This window comes from Equus przewalskii, chromosome 26 (assembly GCF_037783145.1).
Source record: "Equus przewalskii isolate Varuska chromosome 26, EquPr2, whole genome shotgun sequence".
In the NCBI taxonomy this organism is placed as follows: Eukaryota; Metazoa; Chordata; class Mammalia; order Perissodactyla; family Equidae; genus Equus; species Equus przewalskii.
The window spans coordinates 16,191,903-16,207,456 of NC_091856.1; the positions used below are offsets into that span (position 1 = coordinate 16,191,903).

The window sequence follows — 15,554 nt, forward strand, 5'->3', positions numbered from 1 at the left end:
CGTGTAGGTTCGGGTTTCAGGCTGCCCTTGAGTCCAAGACAAGAGATACTGGAGGGAGGAAAGAAAAAAAAAGCAGAAAATTCACCGTGAGTTCGTTGGTACCTTGAGTTCCAGTTTCCTTCCCGCATTTGCCTGCTACCATTTATTTTTCAGAGTCCTCGAACAGCTGCTCTGCATTCTCTCTCGAGTTGTTAACTGCATTCAGTGGGAGACACGGGATGGAATGCGCTTACTTCATCTCGACCAAAATTGGATTCTGTCGTCCGGCTTTTGCCCTCTCCCCGCTTGAGGGATTGCTCATTTACAAAGCCCCTTTGTTGGCTTTTCCTTTTTCACGGGTTTTAAATATTAGTGTTCCTCTAGTTTCACCGTAGGCAATTTTCTCACTCTGTATTCTCTCCCTAATTAAGGTTAACCATGTTCATAACTTAAATTATTACATATATGCAAATGTGTCACAAGTTTATATCTCTAGGCTTATCTTTCTCATTAATTCCAAACTAGCCTATTCAACTCACTCCACGATATCTCTACTTCCATATCTCAAAATCCTGACAAATTCAGCGTGTCTAAAATACAACTCCTGATTTACCCTTCAACCCCCAAATTTGGCCCTCTTCAAGCATTCCCTGTGTCAGTTAATGACACTATCAGCCTTCTTGGACACCTGAGTCACCCTTGACACTTTCATCTCTCTCACCAGCTATATCTAATCCTGTTGACTTTACCTCTTAATCTGTTAATGCTACTTTTTAAATAGTTCTCAAATTTTCCTATCACCCTTTTTATCCACTGCCACCACTCTAGTCCAAGCTTCCAATAACACTCAGCTGGAGCAGTGCAGTTTTCTTCTACTTGGTCTCTTTGTGTCCAGTCCTACCTTCTACAATCAATTCTCCACACTGTAGCCAGAGGACTTTTAATGGGAATGTTTGCTCAAACCATTTCAACAGCTGCTCAATGTGCTTAGCCTCTTCAAAGATCTGCAGGTCTGGCCTTGGCCTACCTCTACAGCCTCATCACCTGCCACTTCTCCCTTTGCTCTCCATGCCTCTATCACACTGACCTTCTTTTGGGTTCATGTGTCATGCTTCCTCTGTGAGGGGACCTTTGCACATGCTGCCCCTCTGACAGGGACATTCTCTCCCCCTGCCCACATCATCTACTTTCCTTCACTTACCAGCCCAATAATTACTTCACATTTTGGTGGTGCCTTCTCACAAACAAGGCAGGCGGGAGGAAGGACTGTATAACCCCAAGTCAGCCCACAAGCTACTGTTCATGTCCAGATGTCTTACCCCCTAGTAACACTTATATTTTTCCCCATGTATCCATTAATATAGGTTCTAAATTTAGATCATTCAGAGATGCCTAAAAGTTCTATCTATTAACATCCATGAAAACGAAGGAGTGCTAAAAGCCTGCTATAATTACTATTTTTTAAATAAGGAATCGAGCTGTAAAGGACATGTGGCCCAACCACTCATATGATACTTGAATCCCCTCTATGAACAGACCAAGCATTCATTCTATTCTGAACACTCTTCCAGTGTGCATTAGATCCAACCAGTTATAAGTTACTCTAATTATGGCTTCATCCTATGTACATTTCTCCATCTTGATCATTAGAAATTGTATCAATTATAGCGCCAAAGGCCTGAAACAATAATTGTTAGTACGTTTCCCTTATCTAACAACATACCATCTCTGTTGAAAAGTAAAGGTGGTTAACCTAATTCTTTAGTCCTAGAGATTCCATGCTAAGAACTAATGATGACATTCTTTAATTCTCAACAGACATCCTCACCACTGCCACCACCACCTCACCACCACCAGCGATCAAAAGGAGGTATTCAACACAGGAATGGTCAAGTATCTAATTGGATAGTCATCCAAAGTTTATTACATGCATATTTTCATTCAACAGATGTTCATTGAGCACTTGGTGCTTCACAAAAAAGTATGCACTGAATGTCTTCTCTGTGCCAGAACTTGTGCTAAGCCCTGGGGAACAGTGGAAAATGAAAGTGATATTGTCCTTGCCTCAACGAACCTACAGACTATTGAGAGAGACATTAAACAAGTAAACCCACAAATTATTATCAAATTACAAATTGTGGTAAATGCTCTTAATAAAAGAAGCAAGACAGAGCACGCTTCCGTGGAACTAAAAGGAATTTTGTATGCCTAGAGCAAAGGATGTAAATGGTGAGTAACCAGATTATGAAAGTCCTTGCATGTCATTTTAGGGACTTCAAGCTTTAGAGTAATAAAAAGCTGTTAAGGGATTTAAGTAGGGAAATGATATGATCAGATTTTTCTAAAGCATAAATCTGATTGTGTAATCATTCTTTCAGGAATTGGCTGTCAAGAGGTGGTTTTATCTTCTCTGTCAAATATATTCCTCTTTTCAACAATACTTAAAAAGGATCCCTTACCTGAGGCTATAAAAGTAATGACTGTAATTAGTATTGGTTGAAATGGAATCTAATCCAAATGAAAGAATATATCATTTACCAATAATTTAGTGTTGAATAATATATAAAATGCATTTCTATTTATATTTGCTTGTTATTTGTTACTCACAGCAACTTTACATAACATGGCTGTAACTACTGTACCTCCTAATCTCTTTGCCAAGAGTTGCTAGGGGGATACCTGCCTGGGTCCCATCCTGGGGCCTTCTCTGACATCTGGGCCATTTCTCATTTGTTTCAGTGTCCCATTCTGGTCCATATCGTATCCTGGAACATTTGGCTCCATGTCAATTTGCTCAGTTCTTTGTGTCAAAGCTGATATATTAATTACAGAGAGTGTTCAGTCTCTGTGTCTTCAAGTTCTCATAGTTCACTCTTGGAAGTAAAGATTTCAGCTATTTTTATAACTATGGTTATCCCTGTTTATATTTAGTACCACACATATTATAGCTAATTTCAGGAGGCCGACAGTTCATTCTACTCTAACATAAAATTCAGCTCCACTCTAATAAAAGCCTATTATGAAATTTCACTTCAAAATGACTCTGACATTGCCAGGAAATTAATATGGTAACTGAGTTGAGAAGGTTAAGGTATCTAAGCAGAAAAATAATTACTCCTAGCTTCTATGAACATCTCTTGGCAGCAACCTCTAGCATCAAATTTGTCCCCTTGCTCAGAATTTTGTATGTGGTTATTTCAAGTCTCTTTACAAGTGGGTTACACATCCAGGAACATGTAATGGAAGCCCAAGATCCATGGGAATGGTGTAAGAGTTAAATAATCCAGAATTCAACATCCCATACTAAAGCTTTTTAGGTCTTTCATATTTTGAAATTCGTCAAGTGGGTTAACCTTTCTCCACTCAAAATCCTTCCCTACTCTAGAAGTAGAGGTGGGCAAGTGAGAAGGTGCACATGGAGGCAGAAAGAATGGAAGAAAAATTAAAAGGAAAAAGGGAGAAATGAGAACTAATCCTACCTCTCCTTTGGAATGACAGATTTTCACTGGAAACAACGTCTCCCAAAGTATGATCATTTCACAACCTCTATCAGAATTTCTTGGGGATCTATTATAAATGAAGATTATCAGGACCCCACCCCAGAGCTAATGAATCAGAATATCTGGGAGTAGAGGCCCAAAATCTGCTATTTTTTTAAGATTTTTTTTTTTTTTTTTTTGGTGAGGAAGATTGGTCCTGAGCTAATATCTGTTGCCAATCTTCCTCTTTTTTTTCCTCCCCAAAGACCCAGTACATAGTTGTGTACCCTGGTTGCAAGTCATTCTAGTTCTTCTATGTGGGACGTCACCACAGCATGGCCTGATGAGTAGTGTGTAGGTCCACGCCCAGGATATGAACCAGCGAACCCCGGACTGCCAAAGTGGAGCGCTCAAACTTAACCACTCAGCCACGAGGCCAGCCTCAAAATATGCATTTTTAACAAGGAATATTTTTATACAATAAAAGATTTAAAACAACTAATGAAAACATTGCCTCTGTAATTGTTGGATATTTATAAAGCAATATACCTCATTGCCCATGCTTGTTTCTTCTTCAAAATTTTCACAAGTGGTACTTATTTCTGAAACAAAGTGATTAGTTTAAAGCTAATTTATTGGTTTACCGAATGACTGCTATAAACATAAAATGTACAAAATAATAGGAATCCTTGCCCTTGTGAAGTCAATCATCAAACAAAGAAAAAAGATAAAAGCACAAAAACGACTGAATTAGCGTATGGGTGGTATTCCGGCACAGAGATAGATACAATTTGCATAAGTCTCTGGGTGCTTAGAAAAGCAAGATCAGCAGGTGAGCAGATCAAGTCAGCATTGGATGCCTTACTCAGGAAGTCAGGAGGGTTTATTTATTTATTTATTTTGAGGAAGATTAGCCCTGAGCTAACATCTGCTGCCAATCCTCCTCTTTTTGCTGAGGAAGACTCGCCCTGAGCTAACATCCATGCCCATCTTCCTCTACTTTATATGTGGGATGCCTGCCACAGCATGGCTCGCCAAGCAGTGCCATGTCCACACCCGGGATCCAAACCGGCGAACTCCAGGCCGCTGAAGCAGAACATGCGCACTTAACCGCTGGGCCACCGGGCCAGCCTCCAGTTTTAATCAGGAGTTCCGGATGAGGAAGGGTAGTTAGGGAGCCACCACAGTGTGGGAGAACAAGATCCAGCAAAGAAGTGGAAAGGATAAGGGTTGCAGTTCTGGTTCTGCAATTGTGTGATGTTGAGCAAGTCTTTTAATTTTCCTTTCTGTTTTCTCACTTGCATAATCAAGGACGATCTTTTCTTGTTTCTTTGTGCTCCTGCCTCATTCCAGAAAGGACTTAAGGCAGAGAGGATATACAAGTTTCTTCTGGCACCGACATTCACTGACTAAATTTATCCAAGTTTCCTTCTGGAGCAAACTTGTAATAACTCTATAGTCCAAAACTTCTCACAACCACGAAACACAAAAGATGGAAAATATTACTAAATGCAAATTGGAGCCTACTATTATTCATAGGCAATCACTCTGTGTGATTATAGAGCTAAGGTTCAAGTCAGTGTTCTGAGGGTGAGTATATCGTCTAGAATTTCTCTGGCAAGTTCTGCCAGGAGCGCACTCCTGGAAAAGCCACAGGCACCCAGTCAGAGATTTTCACGTGTCTGATGCAATGTTATTCTGCCCAGTAGTCTTTTCATAGCATCTTTGACTTCCTTGTTTCTTAAACTGTAAATTATGGGGTTCAACATAGGGGTAAGGACTCCATAAAGCAATGAGATGACTTTATCTATTTCTTGTGAGCTTGATGAAGAAGGTTTTAAGTACATGGAGAGGGCAGCCCCATAATACAAGATCACTACGGTCAAGTGGGCACCACACGTAGAAAAAGCCTTGTTTCTTCCCTCTGCTGAGCTGATTCTCAGAACAGTAGAAAGGATGAAGACATAGGAGATGCATATTAACAGCAGTGGAATGGGCAGGAGGAGCACGCTGACCACCAGCATGACCATGTCCATGAGCAGTGAACTTGTGCAAGCTAACTTCAGCACGGCCAGAATTTCGCATGTGAAGTGATCGATGAGATTCCCACAAAGCGGTATCTGCAGGGCGAAACTGGCTTCCAGCAGGGCGGTCAGACAGCCGGTCACCCAGGAGACAGTGGCCAACTGCACACAGACCTGCCTGTTCATGACGATGGGGTATCTCAGCGGGTTGCAAATGGCGACATAACGGTCATACGCCATGACAGCCAGGAGCACACACTCCGTGGAGCCCATGGCAAGGGACACATACATCTGTACAGCACACCCAGAAAAGATAATGGTTTTCTGGCATGACAGCAGGTTCACCAGCAAAGTGGGAATAGAAGCAGATGTGTAACAAATATCCATGAAAGAGAGATTCCCCAGGAACAAGTACATGGGGCTTTGAAGGCATGAATCTAGGACAGCGATTAAAATAAGAGTGCTGTTGCCCAGGAGGGTTATCAGATACATTACAAGGCTGAAGACAAAGAGAACGATCTCTAACTCTGGGTATCTCGAAAAACCCTCCAGGAAAAAAAGGCTCCAGATGGTGAGGTTTTCTCCTTGCATTTCCTTCCACTCACCTGTAGTGATTCTAGCCTTATTCTCTTCATTTCATCTGAGGACAGAAAGAGATGGATAAAGTACACTGTTCATTTAGCTAGGAAAACGCTTTCAAACTTACTTTCACTATCATAAACACAATTTTACCACAAGAAATCACAGCATAGTGTATCTATTGATCTAAAGGGGCAAAAAAACAGTTGATTCTTCCACAATAAAATTTAGAAAATAATTCATTTAGGAACAAGAATAAACATATTTAATACGTGAATATCAGCCCATAATCCTATACTTGGCCCACAGTAGGTTTTCAGTAAAGATTTGAAAATACTGAAAGACGAAAAATATGTATGAAGGCCGAATATGTCACTGAGCACAAATGAGAAAAGAAAGCCAGATAAGTGAGGAAAAGAAAGCACATTTGTCCATAAAACTCAATAAAACCAGTAATGATTTTCATTGGAAGAAGAAGAGGAATGTTGAGCCAAACAAATAAATAAATTTTAAACGAACACCTATGAAGTTCTGGGTCTAAATGAACTCTGTGCTATGCAGCTAACAGCATGGCGGTCCATATACTTGTTTCAAAAATGATGACATTCTGTGAAGCACTGTAGCTACCCATTCTGATTAGATTTAAGAGTCAGTTTACAACTCACACAAAAGAACCCACCCCATTTAAACACTGATGTATCCATTGTTCAGTTTCATTCATTACTGAGACTCATACCTCTGCCAGTATGTAAATAGTTCTAAAAACTATACCCAGGCAATACTCTTATTATACACGAAAACCCATGAAGATCCAGGAAACGCAGAAATTAAACTCCCTTTTAAAATTATCTTAAAAATCTCTTTGAAAAGAAGATTATAGATCATCTAATTATAAACAAGACACTTCAGGTTTTATTTTTTTACATTTCACATTATTAACCAAAAAATTACAAAACTTACCTTGCTTCTGCACTGACATTGCTCTTTATCACCTTCAACATTTTTCCTTTCCCCACTAGTTCTTTCCTTTCTATTTTCAAATATACTTGTTCTTAAAAATTCCCTTCATTGTCTCACTACATATGCAAACTGCGATCCTATATTTGCTCTTTATTTCACAGGCAAATTCCTCAATTATATGGTTTATCTCCCAATATTTCAGTCTTCACTTTCTCATCATTGGTGTTCTTTCCCAGTTTTTCTCAATTTCAGTCAATGTTATCATTTGTCTCCCAGTTCTCCATATTTAAAAAGCTAGCACAGATGGTGATGGTGAAAATAATTACGCTATGGGCAATATCTCATATCATGCCTCTATAACAGGGGCATAATAGTTTTCAATAGTTTTCATTATATTACCTTATTATCTTTGACTTCCCTACTCTATCTCGCATCTGGCCTATTAGCGAGTCCTTTCATTTTTTACTGTTAATCATCACTCCCAAAGCAGCTCACATTGTAGGTCCAAACGTTATCAGTAACGCTGAATACTCTCTTAGTATTCCAGGGAACACTTGTCAGTATTACTTCCCTCTGTGGTACCTGAGCATACACAGTTTTTGCTTTTCTTCCTAAGAGCTGCATTTTTCTATATCACAGTAGTTAGTTCCTATCCATTTATTACTTAACGGATTATTTCTCAGGGATTTCTCTGCCAGATTTTATATTTAACAAATTCTCTACAAAAAATTTATGATATCATTGTAGCAGATTACTTTAAGGAAACAATATCTCTTGACCTACTCTTAAAACTACCAAAGAAAACACAATTTTTTTAGAATGAAAAATCAGCCCAGTTGCCTGGGACTTGATATTTTCTATCCCATAAAAATAGTAGCCAAGAAAAATTGGTCCTCTCACCTGAACTCCCTTGTCACCAACTCCAAATAAAACACTGTTTCATGACGTACTTCATAAAGTTAGCTATGTGCAGGAAAGAATAAATGCATCCATGTTAAAAATGTTAAATGTATTACATAAAAATCCACATTGCAATTCATTTCTTTCCAAAGTATTGACTGTTACCCCCATAACTAAAAATGCCAAAGGATAGTCAATGAAATGCTATGTAAATTTAAATCATCTGTTGTTTGGGGGAATAGCTGTCATCCCTAAACAATTTAAAGTTTAGCAGCTACAATACACACAGAGGTTTGAAACTTCAGATCCTTCAGGGATAATGTCCCAAAGATCCAATTATATTAAACTTTTAAAAATTGAGACGGAGAGTGAACCACAGTTGCCCCAAATAACTTCAATGAATTACATAAAAACAAAGTCTTCTCTTCCTCCCTATCCATCCTAGCTATATCAAGATTTTTTTTCTTGAATGATTACAGGTAGAACACTTAACAGTATATAGAGAAAAGGTATCCCTAGAATTCTAGGATACGTATTTTTTCATTTGTGAAACTACTACTCCCTAGTTTTCAAAGATTAAGGGGAAAAAGTTTACTCTTTAAAGCATTTGACAAAATCCAATATCCATTTATGATAAAAAAAAAAACTCTCAATAAAATGGGGATAGAAGGAAAGTACCTCAACATAATAAAGGCCCTATACAACAAACCCCCAGCCAACATCACACTCATTAGGGAAAAACTGAGCGCCATCCCTCTGAGAACAGGAATAAGACAAGGGTGCCCACTCGCACCACTCTTATTCAACATAGTGCTGGAGGCTTTGGCCAGAGCAATTCGGCAAGAGAAAGGAATAAAAGGAATCTAAATTGGCAAGGAAGAAGTGAAACTCTTGCTGTTTGCAGATGACATGATTTTATATATAGAAAACCCTAAAGAATCCATCAGAAAACTATTAGAAATAATCAACAACTACAGCAAAGTTGCAGGGTACAAAATCAACTTACAAAAATCAGTTGCATTTCTATACTCTAATAACAAACTCACAGAGAGAGAACTCAAGAATACAATCCCATTTACAACCACAACAAAAAGAATAAAATATCTAGGAATAAATTTAACGAAGGAGGTGAAAGACCTGTACAATGAAAACTATAAGACGTTATTGAAAGAAACTGATGATGACATAAAGAAAAGGAAAGATATTCCATGCACACAGGTTGGAAGAATAAACATAGTTCAAATGTCCATATTACCTAAAGCAACATACAGATTCGATGCAATCTCAATCAGAATCCCAATGATATTCTTCATGGAAACAGAACAAAGAATCCTAAAATTCATTTGGGGCAACAAAACACCCCGAATAGCTAAAGCAATCTTGAGGAAAAAGAACAAAGATGGAGGCATCACAATCCCTGGCTTCAAAATATACTACAAAGCTATAGTGATCAAAACAGCATAGTACTGGCATCAAAACAGACACACAGATCAATGGAACAGAACTGAAAGCCCAGAAATAAAACTACACATCTATGGACAGCTAATCTTCGACAAAGGAGCCAAGAACATACAATGGAGAAAGGAAAGTCTCTTCAATAAACGATGTTGGGAAAACTGGACAGCCACATGCAAAAGAATGAAAGTAGACCATTATCTTTCACTGTACACAAAAATGAACTAACTCAAAACAGATTAAAGACTTGAAGGTGAGACGTGAAACCATAAAACTCTTAGGAGAAAATATAGGCAGTATACTCTTGGACATTGGTCTTAGAAGGATCTTTTCAAATACCATGTCTACTCAGGCAAGGGAAACAAAAGAAAAAATAAACAAATGGGACTTTAGCAGACTAAAGAGCCTCTGCAGGGCCAGCCCCATGGCCAAGTGCTTAAGTTCGCATGCTCTGCATCAGCAGCCCAGGGTTTCATTGGTTCAGATCCTGGGTGCAGACCTAGCACCACTCATTAAGCCACACTGAGGCAGCATCCAACATAGCACAACCAGAAGGACCTACAACGAGAATATATACAACTACATGCTTGGGGGCTTTGGGGAGAAGAAGAATAAGAAGAAAAAAAGAGCTTCTGCAAGGCAAAGGAAACAAGGAAGAAAACAAAAAGACAACCTACCAACTGGGAGAAAATATTTGCAAATCATATATCTGAAACGGGGTTAATCTCCAAAATATATAAAGAACTCAAACAACTCATCAACAACGAAAATAAAAACAACACAATCAAAAAATGAGCAGAGGCGGGCTGGCCCAGTGGCGTGGTGGTTAAGTTCACATGTTCTGCTTCAGCAGCCCGAGGTTCACAGGTTTGGATCCCGGGCACCGACCTATGCACCACTCATTAAGCCATGCTGTGGTGGAATCCTATATACAAAATAGAGGAAGACTGGCACAGATGTTAGCTCAGGGACCATCTTCCTCAAGCAAAAAGAGAAAGACTGGTAACAGATTTAGCTCAGGGACCATCTTCCTCACCAAAAAAAAAGGGCAGAGGATATGAACAGACATTTTTCCAAAGAAGATATACAGACGGCCAACAGGCACATGAAAAGATCTTTAACATCACCAATCATCAGGAAAATGTAAATCAAAACTACACTGAGTTGTTACCTTATACCCGTTAGAATGGCTATAATCACCAAGACAAAAAAAATAACAAGTGTTAGAGAGATGTGGAGAAAAGGGAACCCTCATACACTGCTGGTGGGGATGCAAACTGGTGCAGCCACTATGGAAAACAGTATGGAGATTTCTCAAAATATTAAAAATTGAAATACCATATGACCCAGCTATTCCACTAGTCAGTAACTATCCAAAGAACTTGAAATCAACAATTCAAAGAGATTTATGCACCCCTATGTTCACTGCAGCATTATTCACAATAGCCAAGATGTGGAAGCAACACAAGTGCCCATCAACTGATGAATGGATAAAGAAGATGTGGTGTGTGTGTGTATGTGTGTGTGTGTGTGTGTGTGTTATATATATATATATATATATACACATATATAATGGAATACTACTCAGCCATTCAAAAAGACAAAATCGTCCCATTTGCAACAACATGAATGGAACTTTAGGGTATTATGTTAAGCGGGATAAGCCAGACAGACAAAGACAAACATTGTATGATTTCACTCATATGTGGAAGATAAACAAAGACAAGGACAAACAGATTAGACTAGTAGTTACCAGAAGGGAAGGGGTTAGGGGATGGGCATAAGGGGTAAAGGGGCACATATATATGGTGACAGACAAATAACAATGTACGACAGAAATTTTACAATGCTATAAATTATTATGACCTCAATAAAAAAAATCAAAAATCAAATGTTCCAGAAGTCAAAAAAAAAGTTTACTCTTTAAGCCACTTGTCCCAACAAGTGATCAGAAATTTTATTCAATATACACATACTGCGAGGGCAATGAACCCTCAGTAGCAATGGACACACTTCCCGCCCAGATCTTGGTTTCTAAATACAATTCTCAACTAAAAGGAAACATAGTTCCTTGGAGAAATGGCTATTAAAAAGTCTGGAGCAGGAAAAGAACAAGATTAGCTTGGAGCACCTCATCGCACTAGAATGTAAGGAAGCATGCAGAAAATGATTAGGATATTTCAAAAGGCCATAGAAGCACAGTGGATGAGGTTCCCATTAGCCAAATCTGGGACAGATTATTTTGAGCATCAAAATAAATAATGGTAAAAATGAACTATAACCCATAGAATAAAACAAGAATGCATGAGTTCTTTTGAAAGGAAGAAAGGAAGGAAGGAAGGGAGGGAGGGAAGAAGGAAAGTTCTTTCTTACAGTAGGATGCCAAAAAATAAATATGATTGGGTTAGAAAATCATCAAACAAGGTTAAAGTTGCTATGGTAACAGATTATCATAGGTAAAATATTATAGTAGGTAAATGTAAGTATCATAGTTGTCATAGGTAAAAGTTGGATGAGAAACAGGCTATTTACATGGTGTCAAAGTATCTCACCACAAACTACATATTAATTTTTTTAAAAACATAGTAATAGCTCTACATCTGGGAGACCTGGAGGATAACCACCTTAACATCACCAACGACGGGACAAATTGACTCCAGGTGCCTTCTGATATGACGCACTGAGGACATAATACCACTTCTTTAGTATTCCTGTCGAATATACATAACCTGAATCTAACCAAGAGGAAAAACCAGACAAAATCAAGCTGAAGGATATTCTGCAAAATAACCGGTCTATACTTTTCAAAAATGTCAAGGTCAGGATACAAACAAAAAGGCTAAGGAAACGTTCCAGGTGATTAGAGACAAGAAAACTAAATGCAATGCATGACCCAGCACTGAATAGTGGACAAGGAAAGAATTCTCTCTAAAGGACATTATTAGGACAGTAGACAAAATCTGAATATGGGCTGTGGATTAAATAATAGCATTGTATCAGAGTTAAATTTCCTGATCTTCATAATTGCACTGTGGTGACGTAAGAGGATGTCCTTGTTCTTAAACATTGAAGTATTTAGTGTTGAAAGGGCAAGATCTCTCCAAACTACCCTCAAACAGATCATAAACGATACGTTCTTTAAAAAGTTCACTCTGGAGGGACTCGCCCGGCACGTCGCCCCTCCGCGCCTCGCCAGGACAATACGGCGACGCATGGGGACCCGGCCAGCCTCCCCGCGGCACAGACGCGGGGCAAAGTCCGGGGGGGCGGCCGGGGGTCTCAAGACCCGGGTCGCGGTCCCCGCAGGCAGCATCGCAATTTGCATCACTTTCGCCACCGAGGACGTGAAGACGCAGCCGCAGAGGGACGAGCGCTCGCACCCTCCGCGGAACCAAGCATCAGGATTGCGTGCCGCAGACGGTCCGCAGCCCTGGCATCCAGGCCTGTACCGAGGCCTTAGGCTCCAGCCCCAGGGCGGCCGTCGGGTTCGGGATGTTCCTCAGCAACCACGAGCCGGACGCCCAACGATGGCTGGACAGCACGCGCGGGCTGCCGTGCGGCACGGGCGCCGGCGTGGCAGACGGCCTGGTGGTCGAGCGCCCCATGGACACCACCAAGGCGAAGTTCATCCACGACCAGACCTCCCTTAACCCAAAAGACAGAGGATTCTTCACGGGGTCAAGGGGACTGCGGGAACAAGGGCTGAAGGAGACGTATCAGAGCCTCACGGCCACCGTGCCGAAGCAGAGATGCAGCCAGGCAATCCGCTTCCTCGAGCGCAGCCGGTACCGCGCGCCCAACCCCACCAAGCCCTTGAAACTGCTGTTCACGCGGGATTCGGAGCTATCGCGAGCGCAGCTTCGGGAACACGCCTGTGGCCGTGATGGAGACCCGGATGCAGGGCCTGGAGGCGCGCAGACATTGGGGCGTTTGGACGGCTGCTCGCAGGTCCAGAGGAATGAGGAGTTCAAGGCGTCCTACTAGGGCTCTGCCCCTCCCTGGGCCGGGTCTCCGTGGACGTGGCCATCGTGTTCATCATCCACGATGAGGTGGTGAAGCTGCTCAACAAAGTGGAGGACGGACTGAGCCCCCAAGGTTTCTGCGTCGGGGCTGTCCCCAGGCGCCTCCAGTCGGGCGCCGAAGCCCCTCTCGCCGCCATTCCTGAGCAGTCCTCCCTTTCCCCGACCCCCGCACTGCGTGGCCTCGTCTGTCCCCTGTGGCCATTAAGGCCACGTGTCCCATAGTGCCATGTGTCCCCTATGGTCTGAATGACACCACCGTTGTGTCCATGTGTCCGGCTAAGGCTGGGTGTCCCTCTGGCCTGTGAATCTGTGCCCGCTGTCCCTGTGCTTAGTCATGAGCCATGTGTCTGTATTTCATGTTCCGTGCCCTGTGACCCTGTGCCCCGCTGCCCGCGGTGCCTGTGTGGACTGGGTTCACAGCCCTGTAGCCAGGACGGGTCCCAGCCCCGTGCCTTCCACCCTGGGCAGCAGGGGCACCCGCCAGGCCTACCAGAGCGGCCTGGCCTCGCTGCCTTGCAGTTGCTGCGTACCCTCACCCCCACCCCATTTCTCCCACCACCGGCCTTAATGGGCCCTCTCTCCGACCGGGCAAGGGTGGTGCCCGGCACTCTGAGGACCACCCTCCCAAGGCGGAATAAACCAGATCCCGCCGGAAAAATGAAATAAAAAGTTGTGCATGGAGAGCAGATACATCTATTACCACGTTCTCTTTGCAAGGTATGCGGTTCCCATGCCTTTGCTGGGTCCTTTTGGCAGTTCACTTTCTCTGGATCACCAAGGGTAAATGGACGCTTCAGCTGGAGGACCATCAGGAGAATTTGGTCATACCACACGAGTAAGCAGACTTTTTCTTTCTTAGGTAAAGAAGAGAAGTAACAACTAGATTGAATAATATAAGAATTAACAATACGGGCCGCCCCCCCACCGTGGCTGAGTGGTTAAGTTTGGGCTCTCCGCTTCTGCAACTCAGGGTTTGGTAGGTTTGGGTCCTAGGCGCGGAGTTAGCACTTCTCATCAGACCGTGCTGAGGCAGCGTCCTACGTAGCAGAGCCAGGAGGACCTACGACTAGAATATACAACTATGTACTGGGGGGCTTTGGGAGAAGAAGGAAAAAAAAATTAGCAATAGAACTAAATAAGTTGTAGGATGACATTTTGGGGATAATGGGCAAGAGTGGCCCATTCATGATGAGCTTGAAATAGTTAAACCCACTGTACCCAATAGGCTTGTTTGATTATAAAACACAGGAAACATCACAGAGTTCATGGCTTAACAGTTTTAATAATATTAATCTTGAAATTTTATTTTCCTAAAGGTCAGTGCTCACAATAATCTCACCTGTCACAAGGCAACAAGAATTTTGCTAGAAAATTCACAATAAAATATTAACTAGAAATAATAGGCATTGATATTGGAGAAAAGGAGATAAAATTATCTCTTGCAAACGATATGATTTTATATCTAAAAACAAATCAATTAAAACTGTTCCCCAGAAACAGTCTAGTAAAGTAGCCTAATAAAAGATAAATTTTAAAAATCAATAATTTTCTTGAAGCCAGTTGGAAGATACAGTGACCAGAAAAGGATTTCGTTATCAGTTATATTAAAACTTTGAGCTATCTTAGAACAACTCTAACAAGAACCGTGCAGAATTGACATGAAGGGACCAATAAAATTTTAATAACAGCAGTGCCATAACCAATAAACTAAATGAATCCTGATGCCAAATCTAGAGTCCATCTTTAAACATGTTATTTTGATCAACACAAAAATAATTCTTTTCTGGTAAAATGAAAAACTGCTATATTAAAATGAAACCTTCAAAAGTGAAGCAGGAGATGTTTTCATAAACAATGGTAGAAATGAAGGAGGCCTTCAGAATGATTTCTCACAAAACCAAACAAAATAGCTTAAAGGAAAAAATGCTGTTTGATAACGAAACTGACCTCAGCCACTTCCCCTTTCAGAAGAGTAGTATAATTATCTCATCTCTTGGTTATGTGGCTCTCATATTTAGAAATACACCTCAAGCAGTCTGCTTTATTGTGAAAGCAGGTCCTGAGATCGTTCCAATAAAAAAAAGATTATGATAAAGATAACTAGCTTATTCTATTTAATGATGAAGTTCCAGAATTTTAAAATTCAATCCTGGCTT

At 41.1% G+C, this 15,554-nt stretch overlaps 2 protein-coding genes and 1 pseudogene across 5 annotated transcripts in view; 1 reads left to right on the top strand and 2 right to left on the bottom strand.

Annotated features, from left to right (window-relative positions):
• Positions 1 to 13,156, bottom strand: part of LPAR1 (lysophosphatidic acid receptor 1) — a 353,585-nt gene extending 340,429 nt beyond the window's left edge. Inside the window, exons 1-3 of one of the 2 annotated variants that reach the window (XM_070595019.1) lie at positions 12,757 to 13,156; positions 7,922 to 7,984; positions 6,088 to 6,122 (exon numbers count right to left, since the gene is read on the bottom strand). The gene's annotated coding sequence lies outside the window, so the exon portion shown is untranslated. Of the gene's footprint in view, positions 1 to 102; positions 226 to 6,087; positions 6,123 to 7,921; positions 7,985 to 12,756 lie in introns of those variants that run through there. The other variant, XM_070595020.1, reaches the window with a different exon arrangement.
• OR2K2 (olfactory receptor family 2 subfamily K member 2) lies at positions 3,629 to 13,213 on the bottom strand. Of its 3 annotated transcripts, none has more exons than XM_070595027.1 (3): positions 12,826 to 13,197; positions 7,922 to 7,984; positions 3,629 to 6,122 (listed from the first exon to the last, which is right to left on the bottom strand). In XM_070595027.1, the coding sequence occupies exon 3, from the start codon at positions 6,071 to 6,073 to the stop codon at positions 5,123 to 5,125; it is 951 nt and encodes a 316-aa protein (XP_070451128.1). In that variant the 5' UTR covers positions 6,074 to 6,122; positions 7,922 to 7,984; positions 12,826 to 13,197; the 3' UTR covers positions 3,629 to 5,122. The 3 variants fall into 3 exon arrangements, with proteins under 3 accessions (XP_070451128.1, XP_008511701.1, XP_008511689.1); XM_008513479.2 differs by having other exon boundaries at positions 4,075 to 6,122; positions 12,001 to 13,213; XM_008513467.2 differs by having other exon boundaries at positions 4,081 to 6,122; positions 12,757 to 13,156.
• On the top strand, positions 12,869 to 13,745 carry LOC103546887 (tricarboxylate transport protein, mitochondrial pseudogene; annotated as a pseudogene).
• Positions 13,746 to 15,554: the final 1,809 nt, after the last annotated feature.

Coding starts and splice junctions, on each gene's coding strand:
- OR2K2 (XM_070595027.1), bottom strand. CDS start 6,073: ATGCAAGGAGAAAACCTCACCATCTGGAGCCTTTTTTTCCTGGAGGGT.